Here is a 15,638-nt window from a genome sequence, read left to right as displayed (position 1 = left end):
TGGCGGCACACAACAAAACACTACTGGATGAGTGAGAAATCCGACCGGCTCCCTCTGCATTAAAAGCCAGGTTAGGTCAGGAGTCACAACCCAAATGATAAGAAGAGCCATTTTGTCCTTTCAACAAAAATCAAACCAGCTTGGGAGCCACAACATTTAATGTCCAGTATGTCTCAGTATGGGATAATGTCCTAGTATTGGCCCAAACAATATAAACGAGAGCGCAGATTTACTCTGCTCTGCTTTAAGCTTTAATAGCCGCTTTGCTCCCATCTCCGCCAGAAAACTTTTCCTCAAAACTAGAGCAGCTTATTATAAAATGTCTCTCAGCGTTCGACTGTTTTACGAGGCTGAAGTCGCTTCTTATTCTCCAGCTTCTTGTTTGAATTTTTCCGTTACACCTTAAATTCTGACCGAGGCGCCGAATGTAAAAGCGGCACCATTTAAGGTGGAACAGGAAAATTCGAAAGAGAAGCGACTTCATCTTCGCAACCATTTAGTGTTTGACAGTCTCTTGTTGCAGATTTAACTTGCCAGGAAACCAACTGCGCTGCTTATAAATGCGAATAACGCATCGTTGCTGTGTGACCTGCAGTCTGCATGCCGGTTCTTAGTCGTTGCAAAACAGGGCTTTTGTGCTATGCTGCACACATCCTGTCTCAGGGATATTTTTCTGACACAGCGACTCCCCCCTCTCTCTACAACATGACCAAAACTGAAGTTATAAAATCACTAAAGAAAACGGGTAGGACAGCTGTAACGTGCTGTGTGGACATCCATTACCACTGGATCTTATGTCACCGTAACTGCGCGTTTTATCGCAGATGAGTGGCAGCAGCGTCTCATGTGCTCCAAAGGCAGTGAATGAGAGCCTTCTAGTTCACTTGCCATATCACTTCCATTTGATTTATTAATGAAAGATATTGGAAGTAAATTCATTATGGATCATTACAAATACTTTGCTTTAAAACTACCAAGGCCTCAGACAGTAGGGAGAAAAAAAAAAAAAGATGCATCAAGATGCATCGATAATCATTTTATAATCGCATCGCAGCCCTCTGAATCGTAATCGAATCGTTCAAGTTGTTTAGTTGTCACAGCTGCCAACTGAAAAGCTTGCTTAGAGACGAGAAGTTTGGAATTTTTTGTAGGCCTGTTGTCACACTCCTCTTCAAAGTATGACCAAATGACATGCAGGTCAATTATTATCTTATAGATGCTGTAATAAATGTTTTTCTATGTACTAAAGTAGAAACTTAGTAACAGTGAGCTGCAGTGAAAAGCAAGTCGTTACTTGTCAAACGGTGCTCAGTGGAATGATACAGTTATTGTGAAATTGTGAAATATTGGTGCTTTAATTATGTAATAAAACTTGCAAATAAATGTAAATTATATGGTGAATCAAAGGGAATTGGTGTCTAGTCACTTACATTTTAAGATACCACAGTATGTATAAAAAGGCCAACTAAATATATACAGCAAAATTATATGTATAAATATATGAATAGAACTGATTTTTTTTTATTTAATGATGTTTTTTGACAAGCTGTTTTACTACTAACTTACTAAAGAATTCATGGCATATTCATGGAGACATTCTTAAACAGACTGTACTATTAACTCCAGTATTTTCCTGGTATTATTAGGTGTACCTAAGTCGAGCTGCCTTTTATGGAGCTAAAGGACGATATTCAAAGGCAATTCTCAACTGTAATGAAGCTATCAGGATCCAGCCAAAGTGTGTCAGAGCCTACTTATACAGAGGAGCTCTCAAATTCCATTCAAAGGTAAAACTCAAATTTTGAAGCCAAAACGTGAGCTTTGAATAATTCCCAGATCTTTCCTTGTATGTCCAGTGCTGCTGTGCTTTAATCATTTAAATACTTTAGAATGTGTTCTTGATTAGTTTTGATTAAGAAGTTTGTTCTGTTTCAGGTGTATAAGGGGGCAGTGGAGGATTTGACAATGGCCATCAAAATCGATAGTGCCTGCTCTTTTGCATACTACAACCGTGGCGTGTGTTATCAGCAGCTGAAGGAATATGAGCTGGTGATATTTTTTCTTATTCACTGTTCTTTCAGAAGCATAATACATTCTAGAGCAATTTTCATCAATGTTGCATCTGAACCATTTGCACATTTTACTGCATATCCTCTCCTCTGATGCTTAGGACCATTCTTTTTGCTTTCTTAAAGGCTCTCAGAGACTATAGCATAGTGCTGCTTCTTCCCAGTCAGAAGGAGATTGAGCTTAAAGTCCTGATAAATCGCGCCCTTGTCTATGTGGAACTTGATGACCATTACAATGCCCTTCAGGTAGACTGAACTGCAGTTAAACTCTATTAATCAGGTCAAACACTGCAGTGTTTGCAGTTTTAATGTTCTTCTTCTTAGTGTTATTACTTCTACTGCTAATAGTACAGTCATTTCTCTACAGTGCCTTCCATCATTTACAGCATTTCAATGAAACTTTGAAACAATGAGCTTGTGAAATTGTGAATAGAAGTAGTTTGGAGAAAAGATAAAATAATATATAAGAACATCACTTCTCATTTTTAGGTACTTCTGGCCACATGTGTTAATTTTTTTAAATTGTTAACTTGTGTCCCAAAATAAATTCTCATTTTTTTCTCATTATTTACACTCTGAGAGGAGAGTTTAAAAGTGAAATTCTGAACATATTTTATATTTAATATAGAATATTTCATGACAAAAAAATACTTGTAGAAAAATGCTGTATTTAGTCTTGCAACACTACAAGAGAAATGAATAGAATAATAATGGAGTTTTTCTGTTTTCCTGCAGGACTTTAAAGCTGCTGCCATGAAACATCCTGAGGATGCATCTATCCACCATTCACTGGGAGTCCATTTCCACAGGTCTGTTCTCTCCTAGCCTTCCATAGTCTTTGAAGTTGTAGAGGTACAGTGTACAGGCTAGTTGTACTGTATCCAAGTGTAGAGTTTGTATGAAAGATTTATTAATCTGTTGTCTCTATGGACTATTTTGCATTAGTAATGATATCACTCTATAGGAGTACTTTCCAATTCCAGTCCCGAGGGTCCCTCTACACTACACAGTTTTGTGTTTTTCCACTCTAATACACCAGATTTAACTCATGAAGAGCTTGATATTTAGCTAGTGTTTGATAAAGTAAGGAAGGCTATACAGCACAAGGGGCTTATAAGGACTAAAGTGGTGAAACACAGTGCTATAAAGGCTTATATTGCCACAAAGTAAAAAATATTACAGTTTAAGCATAACATGCATGCTGAAAACATGTAACAGACTTAAATACTAGACATTTGTCTTGTTCTCACTGTGTTTGATCCAACTACATTTGAATATACAGGGTTATTCAAAAAGATAATTCCGATTTCAAAGCGGCATATTTTTACAACCGTGAGGCGCCTAGGAACCAATCACATACCACATGAATTAGGGGATCATAGAGTTTCTGACCGGCACTGGCTCCCTTAAGTCTGCGAGGAGATGGCGACCCCTGAGCAGAAAGTGTTTTGCGTTCTCCACTACAATAAGAGTGAATCCGTCAGAACTGTGCAACGTGCATTTTCGTCAGCAGTGAAGCTCCAATAGCTCAGAGCATTCGCCTTTGGTTCCACAACACTGGATGATTTTCGAAATCACATTGAAAGAGCTGTGAGTACAGTGACACCTGACATGCTCAGTTGAGTATGGGATGAATTTGACTATCGTGTTGATGTTGTCCGTACAGCTGGAGGAGGTTCATATTGAGCACTTGTAAAATTACATAATGTGGCATGCGCCCGCCCCCCAACACAGCGGCGACGAACCTTGGCGAGGACAGCAGGGAGAGAGCCGCGAGTGGGGAGGCGGCGGAGCGCAAAGCCCGAGCTCCGCCGACGATCGCGGGTCACGCGAGGGACGTCGTGAGGAGGAGGAGGACGAGGACGATAGTGCCGGCCACGAGAGGCACCAAGGCAAGGAGCGAGTCCCGAGGCCGCTTCAGGATACCTTACGTTCGACCCAGGCGGCCGCGCTGCAAGCTGGGGGCGGTGACGGGGAGGCGTTGAATCAGGTTGAATCAGGTTGAATGTCTGCAGTGACTATAGTTGTATGCAAATCTTTGGGCATCCCTGGTCAGATTACATGTTTTATTGATTTTCAAAGTGAAAATAAGTACACATTATATTTTGCATATTTTAATACACATTTACTGTTTATTTGCTGAATTTAACATAGTGGAAAAACATAAAAAATAACCTCTGCAAACGTTATGGCACATTTGATTTTTTATTTTTTCCAATATGTAAAAGTCAATAAAAAGAAAAATAGTTTGCGCACTGAAATTTGTAGAAATGTGTCATATTTAAGTTTCCTGTAGAGGATGTGTTAACTTATTTTCACTTAGAAAATCAACACAGCATATAATTTGATTGGGGTTGTTCAAACATTTGCATACAACTGTAAACCACACATTTTAAGCTGAATGGTATTTTATTGTGCATTTGATCTAGTCCTTGAAGTGAGAAGCACATATGGCCCCACTGTTGCTGCTCTGCATTGCATTTGCAGTCCCAGGTGGCATTTAAAATGTACCACATGAAGAAGTACAAAATATTTTTCATTTCGACTTTGAAATAGGGATGTTCTGTTTTTTTGGTTTGTTTGTTTGTTTGTTCTTTCTCCACAGTCTTGTAACAGTCTCATATGAGTACAGTAAGGACAACATTGCCTAAGGGCAAATGCCAGAAAACTTTTTGAGGCAAACTGAGACTAGGAACATAGTGAAATGTTCAAAAAACATCTTACGCAGGTGATGCAATCATATAAGCATATATTTACTAAAAACTTCACAGTTTTCACAAAGTTCACAGTACGGCTGCGCAATATGACAATATTTACTATTATCATAAAAAATGATGCCCCAATATGCTACAGTATGCTTTTCTGACCATATTATGGATATTGTGTACTTTAAGAATATTGATCATTTGCATGTTCATTTACCCTCTTTAACTGGATTTAGTGCAACGCGGTATGTGAAATGCTGAATGAAAATCATTATTGACAGTGTTTTTTTAGAGGTTCTTTTTGTCTGTTCCAACTAATCAGATGTAAGAAAAATAAATATTGTGACGTCATGTATCGTGAAAATTTTTTCAATTATCATGATATTATATTTTTGCCATATCGCCCACCCCTAGCTCATAAGGTAAAATGTAAAATGTTGTGTTTTTGTACCACTTTCAGTTTAATACAGGTCAAACAGAATTTACTAATTAATGCTTTCTGTTTTTATTAGCATTTCACATACAGTCCCAACTTTTGAAATTGCATTTGTATAACACCGCATGCAGATGCATTGTTTGACGCTTCATTAATAGTCAGTGATGTTCTTTGTAAACAGTGCATCTTATTGTTCTTATCTGAACATAATATCTTCTCAAAATGGGATGAACAAGCATCCACTATTCATTCAGTGTTGGTTACTGATCATCATTAGAAAGACATAAGCATTCTGGCATGCGTATAGAGCAGCTTTAATCAGCCTACCATCAGAATGACTAAGAGCACAGCTCAACGCTTGCAGCAAACATGGCGCATAATGGGAGATATTTCTCAATAGCTCGCCACAAAGGAATTGTTTTGTCTGCCTGAATTCATTTTTCAGTAACAAAAGAATGACCTCATCGCAGTATGAGACCAGGGTAAAAATACAAGCACATTACTAAATGTGTTTTATGTCTTTGGGAACAGCTTTTTAAGTAATACAGTAATACAGGCTAATGATCGGATGATGACAGTGCAGATGACTTTGGTTTATATATATGTCTATGTGTGTGTGATGGTGTATATAGATCTTAAATGGAGTTTTAATGTCTGCTTCATTCATCAAGGACACTTAGAGACACCATGGTAGTAGTGGGCTATTAATGATAGTCATATCATTAATAGAGTCATAAAGTGATGAATAGTGTTATCAGTGTATCATTTACAATACCCTACAGAAGTCAGAGACAATCCTTCATTTATTTAATTTCAGGTCAAAATAGTCTTGGTGTGCATGTTTTTTAACTTTCTTAAAGCTTGTATCTTTGGGAAAGAGAAAATCAAGATCACTTCAGATCTGAAAAAAGTCTACAGTTGTATCTGTCCATCCTTTAACTGTGAGTAGACAGCGCAATGAGTTTGAAAGGATGTGTAGCTATCAAAATGCTATCACTGAGAAAAGGAGATGGACAAGAAACAGAACATTTGTAAATCAAACAAAGAAGCTGCTGGTGTTCTCAGTAGACTGGTCACACCAGAGCCCAGAACTCAACATGACTAACCATGTTTTGGAATTATTTGGATCATGAGAAGCAGAAAATGCAGCCAATTTCTAAGACTGAACTTTGGACATGTGGAAAAACTTGCAGATTTCTTTGAAAAACTGAAAGCAAGTCTCATAAAATGAAAGGAAGCTGTAATAAGGGCAAAGAGTGGACACACTATGTGATGAACACTTTATATTGTCTTTAATAATTTTTTTTATTTTCTATTAAATGTGTGTTTTCTGCTAAAAAATGAATACCTTGTACTTCATGGCTGTTTTATCTGGAAATTAAATAAGCGAAGAGTGCTCTCTGTCTTTTCACAGTATAGTAGCTCATTTTAATTTATGAAGGCATATGAAGGCATAATGACACAGTGCACTAGAATCATGTTATTGTGTATTTTGAAGGTTAGGACAACTGCAGGAAGCTGTGGAGGCTTACAGTGAGGCTTTGAGACTCAACCCTTTCCTACTTGATGCCTATGTTGGACGCGGTGATGTCTTCATGGACTACGGTCATGCCCAGGCCAACAAACAGGCCCAAAGGGACTTCCTCTCTGCCCTGCATCTCAACCCTCAGTGCTCCAGTGCCCGCATTGGCCTGGCCTACAACTTCCAGGTGCTGGTTTGTGTTAGATACATGACTGCATAATTTACATCTTTAAGGAAAAGGTTTTGAAATACTCTCACAAGAATGCAGAATGTAACATTTAATGGCCTTGCTCAAGGCAAGTGGACTTGGCTATGCCATGTTATCTCAGCTTTCTGAAAGGAAAGTGTCTTTTTCTGTCTCTCACAGAGCTAACCATGTGTTGACAGCCTTATCACATTTATTGCAGCTTTATATATGCCTTGGGCTGCCATTCTAACTGTGCAAAACATGTCTCCCGTGGGAGGGATAACTAGAATACAACTAATTCAGTTTGCTGGTGCATATAAGAATGTGTCCCTTCAGAATTAATTGCCCAGCACAGAGCCTATTACATTGTTGAACTGCTCTGACTATTCATTTACAGTTCTCATTAAACTGATCAAATGAGTTTCAATTGCTTTAGTATTTGTCACAGTACATGCTGCTATTTATGAGTGTGATATGACACAACAGTCGTTGGGCTTTGTCTGAAAGAATAGATAATGTGGGATATTGGGGGCTTATAACACCCTATAGATATGACACACATGTAGGTGTGACATATTCAGTAATTGGTACTGTATAATCATATGTTCTGCATAATATTATGGTTTTCATGCAGTGTGAGCTAGTTGCTAGGTTATGTGTTGGTGGATGTTAAAAACCTAATGACACCTCTGTTTTAAGCCTTAAATGAAGGTTCAGTGCAACTATGGGATGTATGCTTTCAAGCACATTTACTGTACTTGTGGATATTATTTACCTCATACCTTGTATTAAGATATTATAACGCATTCTTCATTTTTTGAAATATGTTCGAATAATGTAAACTTCTCTTGAAGTTCAAGCTTCTGCAAACATAGATGAATGGAAAAAAGTGAGGCCTCATTAATCAAACTGCCATGGCTTCAGGATATCCCCCTCAGAATCAGTATGTTTAACCTCCGCTCTACAATATATTGCCAAAAGTATTCAGTCACCCATCCAAATCATTGAATTCAGGTGGTCCAATCACTTCCATGGCCACAGGTGTATAAAACCAAGCACCTAGGCATTCAGACTGTTTCTGCAAACATTTGTGAAAGAATGGGTCGATCTCAGGAGCTCAGTGAATTCCAACGTGGTACCTTGATAGGATGCCGCCTGTGCAACAAGTCCAGTCGTGAAATTTCCTCGCTACTAAATATTCCACAGTCAGTGGAAGCGATTGGGAATGACAGCAGCTCAGCCACAAAGTGGTAGGCCACGTAAAATGACAGAGCGGGGTCAGCGGATGCTAAGGCGCATAGTGCACAGAGGTCACCAACTTTCTGCAGAGTCAATCGCTACAGACCTCCAAACGTCATGTGGCCTTCAGATTAGCTCAAGAACAGCGTAGAGAGCTTCATGGAATGGGTGTCCATGGCCGAGCAGCTGCATCCAAGCCTTACATCATCAAGCACAATGCAAAGCGTTGAATGCAGTGGTGTAAAGCGCCACCACTGGACTCTAGAGCAGTGGAGATGTGTTTTCTGGAGTGACAAATCACGCTTCTCCATCTGGCAATCCGATGAACGAGTCTGGGTTTGGCAGTTGCCAGGAGAACGGTACTTGTCTGACTGCATTGTGCCAAGAGTAAAGTTTGGTGGAGGGGGGATTATGGTGTGGGGTTGTTTTTCGGGAGTTGGGTTCGGCCCCTTAGTTCCAGTGAAAGGAACTCTTAATGCTTCAGCAGACCAAGAGATTTTGGACAATTTCATGCTCCCAACTTTGTGGGAACAGTTTGGGGACGGCCCCTTCCTGTTCCAACATGACTGCACACCAGTGCACAAAGCAAGGTCCATAAAGACATGGATGAGCGAGTTTGGTGTGGAAGAACTTGACTGGCCTGCACAGAGTCCTGACCTCAACCCGATAGAACACCTTTGGGATGAATTAGAGCGGAGACTGCGAGCCAGGCCTTCTCGTCCAACATCAGTGTCTGACCTCACAAATACGCTTCTGGAAGAATGGTCAAAAATTCCCAGAAGAGTTGAAGTTGTTATAGCTGCAAAGGGTGGGCCGACATCATATTAAACCCTATGGATTAAGAATGGGATGTCACTCAAGTTCATATGCGTGTGAAGGCAGACAAGCAAATACTTTTGGCAATATAGGGTATATAACTCAATTTGACTGTGAATCGCTCCCTTTTGACATTGTGAATTAAAATGTCTCCATGTACTTCTTCGTCACCAATAAGACCAGTCCTGTCTCTGGGAGGTCAGCCCTTTGAAAAAGGGTTCAGTAGTCTTAGTCAAAAAGGGCCAGAGTGGCTACACATTTTCATTCCAACCAAGTAGGAGTGCGCTTCACATACAGTACTGTGCAATTGTGAGACCACCATTTGTTTAAAATTTCATTTCCAGTCAAAACAGCCATTAATTAAGTCCTATTTAGTTTCCTGAGATATTTCTTGAGAGATTAGATATAAGCTACTTTATTTGCATAAGGAAAGGGAAAGTCAAAGGAAAATAAGTGGGATTTGGGTTTCCAAAACTGGAATTCAAAAAATGATTAACAGTCCTTAAAGCTTTCATTGCTGAGAGAAAATCAGGCTCCACTCTTGCTTCAAATTGTAAAAAATCCACAGGTGGTTTGGTGTGGAAATTACAGAGGCTGTAATAAAGAAAAAGTGTGGACACACTGCATACTGAAACAATGATATTATATTTAATTGTTGAGGCTTCTGTGTCATTTTCTGTAAATATATGTGTTCCTGACATTGAAAAATAAATAACTTGTTAATCATGATTTTGGCTAGTAATTAAGTGAAAGGTGGTCTCTGGCTTTTGCACAGTACTGCACATCACTTTGTTTAGTTCTGTGTTATACTGTATTTCACTAGTAAAGCTTAAGGAAAGTGGGTTATATCTAGTAGAAGTCACATATTTTATTCTAGCAATGCAAATAAACTCAGGGGTGTGACAAAGTGAGCTTTTTCCTGTGGATCCAGCATTCTTTTTTGAGATTGTTTGTGCATGCACAGCCAGATTTACTTTCTTTTATTCCACAATAAATCTGCACCTAAGGCTGGGATAATTTAAACTCCAATCCAACACACCTGAAAGAACTAACCAAGGTCTTCAGAAGCAGCTGTATTAGATGATGTTTGGAATTACACTCTGCTGGAGGGCTGACCTGAAGAATTCCAAAAGTGAATCAATACCTTCATTCATCTCTGCTGCATACCGTTCACATTATCAGCTCCATATCACACAAACACTGCCCTCTAAATAAAGAGATAAAGTTCTTTTTTTTCTACATTCATGAGGAAGAACCATCGGGAAAATGTCAGCACAGTTTTCTGCCATTTTGACTAGAATCTACATAAATGTAGGATAGTGTCTCACTTTAAGTAATCCCTTATTTGAAGGCTCATACCAGCTGATTAAACAAGTGGAATCGTGTGCTTCTGCTCGGTTAGAATGAAAACTTTCCATCATACCGGGCCTTTGTGAATAAGATTGGGCAACCATCATATCATATAGACCCATATTTTCATAATTGTAACTTTGAAATAGTTAACAAAGCTCTACTGATTAAATTAATTTCATATAGTGTAGTCAAACATCTGATGTCAGCAGCATTAATTTCAAAGCTTTTCCCCATTTTTCTTTCTCCTCAATGTTGATTCTGCACTGCAGCTTTCTGTTTTCCAGCATGCCCATTGCTGTATTTACAGCAGCAAAGAAGGCTTACACCTTATCTTCCATTGGCAAAGATGTGAAGCTCTGTCCTATTGAATACTGTTACCCATGAAAAGCCTTCTGCTAGGTGTGAGAAAGAAAGGGCTAAGCAGTCAGAGTCGAATATAAAGCAAGTACAAACCATTCTGGTCTGCTATGGCTCACATTTTTGCCTGCTTTATATCTGCTTGTTTAGGCCATTTAACACATCTGACCCTTTTCACTTCTCAAAATCCACAACTGATACTGGAAAACACAAATATGCTGGTGGATGATGCCCGAAGTGCAAAGGAAATGCGCACCCAAACCAACAGAGATATTTGATTCCTGTGGCCTTGAATTAATCCTTGCCCTCATTATTTGTCTTTCCTTTTGGCATGGCAGTGATATCTCAAAGTGCCTGTTGCCCCTCATGCTGTTATTGATTTTACTGAGCTTTGCCAGTATCCCTTCCCTTTGCCCCAGGTTTTTGGATGCTTCAAGAGAGCCTGGAATCAGTTCACCGTAGCTGTGGAGGTTAATCCAAAGTGCTGGGCTGCCTATGAGGGACGAGCTATTGTCAGTCTGCAGATGGGGAACACATTTGCAGCCTTCCAGGACATAAACAATGCTCTGAAGGTATCTGTGCCCACAGCAGTTGATCTAATTTTGAGATAGAAAGGTATGTATATATAGAATTGTTGCTCAGGGGCAAAGCTACTCATGGTTTATATTCCACTGCATCATGTGTTGTTTAGGAGTAGCACAAAATAGAGCAGTTCAGTTATTCTTGTTTTGATTCAGTATGCATTTTTTTTAATTCGAGCATACTGTACAAAAGTCAGAGACCACCCTTCATTAATCACACTTCCAGTCAAAGGGGATATTAACTACAGGCCATTAGTTTTTCAGGAGATGTTTCTGAGGAGATCATATATAAGATAATTCACTTGCATAAATGAGGGGAAAAGTCAAAGTTAAATGAGTGAGAATAACAGGTGTTTCCAAATCTTGAAGTATAAAGAAAATGGGATGCACAAATTACCATGCCAAATCTGGTAAACCACCAAAACTGTCACCATCAGATAAACAGCACCTGAAGCTTTCATCTTTGAGAGAGAGGAGAAAATCAAGCTCTGCTCTTGCCTCAGATTAGAAAAAATCCACAGGTGTTTCTGCCCATCCTTCAACTGTGAGAAGACAACTCAACAGTATGAGTCTGAAAGGATATGTAGCTGTCAAGAAGCCTTTACTGAGAAAAGGAAATAGACAAAAAAGAACATTTGCAAAACAGACAGAGAAGCTGCTGGTATTTTTAGAACAATGGACTGGATGTGGAGCCCAAACCTCAACATCACTGAATGGGTTTTAGACAACTTCGTGAGAAGCAGAAAATGCACCCAACTTCTAAGACTGAACTTTGGAGGTGTGGAAATATTTGTCTACAGATTTCTTTGAAAAACTGAAAGCAAGTCTCTTAATAAAATGGAAGCTGTAGTTAAGGCAAAGGGTGTGTTTAATGGCTGTTTTGCCTGTAAATTTAATAAACAAAAGGTGGTCTCTGACTTTTGCAAAGACAAATTCTGTGCTTTTTACCATGTAAACCACATAACATGTAATAAGAAGAAAAAGGGGTTGAATTGTAATGAATACTTTTTAAGGAAGTGAGAACTTTAAAAGAATATGCAGAATATGTTTTAAGTTATACCAGCTTCAGTTGTGAGATATGTAAATTAAGAGAAAAAAATAAGTTCAAGTATGTTAAAAACTTGGGATTTACCAAATAAAAATCCAAATACAAAACCCTTTTTATTAAGTTGGAACAAGTGTGTCTGTACCTTTTCTGCAGTGCAATCCTCACTCAGATCGGCTTCTGACGAACCGAGGTGTGATAAACCAGTTCATGGGAGACAAACCCAGCGCCATGAGTGACTATCAGAGAGCCATTTCCCTCAACCCCACATGCGCTCTTGCTTTCTTCAATGCGGCTAACCTGTTTTTCTACAACAGACAGTTTGAACAGGTAAAATTGAGGGGCACATGCTAATTTCATGTCAAATTGAGGATGGTTGAGAGCTAGAAAGCGTATATGAGCATCAATCACTGTGTCACTCTCTCCTCTGTTTTTCTCCTCTGTGGTTGGATGGGATTGGCTCAGGCGTGTGAGTACTACAGTCGGGCATTTCACCTCGACCCCAGTGACGAGTCGGCCATCCTGAACCGAGCCATCACTCTGGCTCTATTGCGGAAAATTCCAGAGTCCTTGAGGGACTTCAGTGAGGCTCTCAACCTCAACCCTCACTCAGCTCATGTCTACTTTAACAGAGCCAATCTGTACTTCTCTCTCAGGAAGTACAAAGCAGCAGAGAGGGACTATACACAAGGTGGGCAACTACACAGTGTTCCTTTATTTAAAGGGAATTTTTCAAAATGTTTACATAATTACATAATTTTTACATAATTCTTGGGATGTAAACAGGTGTGGAGTGTGGTTTAATTTGAAAGTCAGATTTCTTTACAGTGGTGGGATGTAATGGGAACCAGGTGTTGTGATGTCTATGATGCAAATATGGCAAAGATTTTGTTAAATATCCAAAATGACCAGCTGCACATGTCGATTTTTGTGAAGGAGATGTATGAGTGTGAAGAACCTTTTTAAAGTTTAAAGAACCGCATAATGTAAAAGTTCTAGGAAGAATCCATAAGCTCTTAAAAGAAACTTTACATTAAGTGTAGGTTCATTAAACCGTTAAAAGATTCTTCACATGACAGATTCCTTTTTCAGACAGGCTTTTAGTAAACCAAATGTGGTTCTTCTATGGCATCAATCTAAGAACCTTTTGTGGCACCTTTTTTAAGATTGTATAACAACCTGCATGTACATCTCTGTCATGAATAGATAAAAAATACATTTTAGGCCCAAAGCTTATCTAAAAACTGCATTTTCATAACTATTTAATGTAATAACTTTCTGTGAAGTAGATTTTAGAGGCATTAAACTCTTCGGACATCTGGTTCCTATCAACACACCTGTGAATAATTCTGATGCAGTAAGTTTCTTTAGAATGGTGAATTTCACATCAAACATTTCTAAATGACTTCGTTTACATATTAACCATTTAATTATGCAGGAATTTTAAATGTTGATGTGGATATTTTTTCTTATTTTCGGAAAATTCTGGGTGATATGGCAAGAACATAGCATCACAAAAGTTGTCAGACACTTTGACGATACTCCATATATTTCACAATATTTAGCTTTACAGAAATTTGTCAACCTGTTGGAATGAACAAAAAGCACCAGCAAGACAGAAAAAAGCATTTAACATTCGCAAAAATAAACTTTTTGAAAAGGAATGAGAGGAGAAAAACAGTTAGTAGTGTGTAATGCAGTTGATGCAGTTACTGTACACTGGTTTTACAGAGTCCTCTTAATTGGTCTAAATCTTAGGTTTTCCTGAAGACACATGCAGTTTTTGAGTGTCCTCGAAGTACCAATGATATAAATAATATACTCAGAAAAGCTTATTGTGACAATTTATCATAATAACAGTAGCATATCACTATATTGCCTACCTCTGTTATCTGAATGTGCTGTGCTGTCACTCTTGTATCATTTTAAGATGAGATACAGCAAATTAGCCATTCTTAGGCTTAATTTTATGGATGCCAATAAGATATGTTAATAGTTTGTGACTGGATGGCCTTTCCTTGACAAAACATGGACAATATCAAAGTCGAGGTGTCTGTCAGATTGATTGTCAGAGCGATGTTGAAGACATGACACAGCTGTCTTCCCTTGTCTGCCTATGCTGCATCAGCCACCTTTGTACACTTATTATTCAGTTTACAGGTTACTTTTTTGCCCGGTGAACATATTCACCTCCACAGAAACATCATGGAACTGAACCCTGTCTGTCTGCCCCAAACCCAAAAAAGAAAACAAAAATACATTACAGCTCGTGTAACCAAGACACTCCTTCTTCTTTTGTGTAAAACAAGAGGCAGATGGTTACTATGGTTACAGTGTAAACCCAGTGCTATTTTTCCACTGCATCTGCTCAAACAGCACAAAGACCTAAAATTGTGAAGTTAAAATCTGCTTCAAATTGACACATTTTCATGTATTTATAATATGAAGAATTATATTATTAGGACCAGTTATTTGCCTTGTCTGAGGATAAAACAGGAGGAATATCAGTGAACAGGTGGTGTTGTAGTGAGTGAGTCTGCTCTTCATGAATTGAATAATCACTCTCCATTTGAACATTTTCAAGTGCATGATTCGTTCGTGTGCTCAGTGTATAGACTACGCGTATAGAAGTGTACGCAATATATGTGTGCAGTGTCCACTTACATAAACACTGATAGTTTTTCCCCATTTATGTCCAGTCAGTTTTTACATATACACACACTTTTGAAATAAAGCTTCACAGGAAACAACATTTGTAAATGTGCTGAGTGAGTGATGGTAATTTATGGAAATGTTCGAGGCAAATGGGTTTTAAATTGTCCCTCTTGTCCCCCTCCGTGAGTTGAAAAGCGCAATGTCCTCCTCTGCACCGCTGTCACTCTATATTTAGGAAATTACAGAGGAGATTTTGTTTTTAATTGGAGTTTTATGATGTAGGCCACTCTCATTCATAACACTCTTTGTAGAGAATAGTGAGACATAGTGTAAGTGAATAGAATTATTTTGTTGGTGATACTAATTAAAGAACATTTTTTATGCTATTTTTAAAAAGGTCTATTTCATGCAGGTATGCCACAGTGCAAATTCTCAGAATCTTGTGGATATCGTCAGTACTCAAAGAACACTTGCTCAACTGCATGTTTTATTACAAAGACAGCATAATTAGATCTGTTTAACTAGATTTACTGCAGTGCAGTATGTGAAACTTTAAATAAAAATCATTGTATTCATATAGTACTGTGCAAAAGCCAGAGACCATCATTCATTTAATTTTCAGTCAAAACAGCCATTAATTGATTCATTTTTCAGCATGAGAAAAAAAAGGGAA

At 38.5% G+C, this 15,638-nt stretch overlaps 1 protein-coding gene across 1 annotated transcript in view; it reads left to right on the top strand.

Moving 5' to 3' along the window:
- The window catches only part of ttc6 (tetratricopeptide repeat domain 6), a 39,780-nt gene that overhangs the window by 23,159 nt on the left and 983 nt on the right, over positions 1 to 15,638 (top strand). Inside the window, exons 23-30 of the mRNA XM_036592626.1 lie at positions 1,647 to 1,787; positions 1,936 to 2,049; positions 2,196 to 2,315; positions 2,805 to 2,878; positions 6,709 to 6,919; positions 11,104 to 11,256; positions 12,467 to 12,640; positions 12,776 to 13,001. Of these exons, the coding sequence (XP_036448519.1) occupies positions 1,647 to 1,787; positions 1,936 to 2,049; positions 2,196 to 2,315; positions 2,805 to 2,878; positions 6,709 to 6,919; positions 11,104 to 11,256; positions 12,467 to 12,640; positions 12,776 to 13,001 (1,213 nt within the window). The remainder of the gene's footprint in view (positions 1 to 1,646; positions 1,788 to 1,935; positions 2,050 to 2,195; positions 2,316 to 2,804; positions 2,879 to 6,708; positions 6,920 to 11,103; positions 11,257 to 12,466; positions 12,641 to 12,775; positions 13,002 to 15,638) is intronic.

This window comes from Colossoma macropomum, unplaced genomic scaffold (genome assembly GCF_904425465.1).
Source record: "Colossoma macropomum unplaced genomic scaffold, Colossoma_macropomum, whole genome shotgun sequence".
Classification (NCBI taxonomy): Eukaryota; Metazoa; Chordata; class Actinopteri; order Characiformes; family Serrasalmidae; genus Colossoma; species Colossoma macropomum.
Note: the sequence above shows the minus strand (reverse complement) of the source record. Positions and strands in the feature narration are given on the sequence as shown.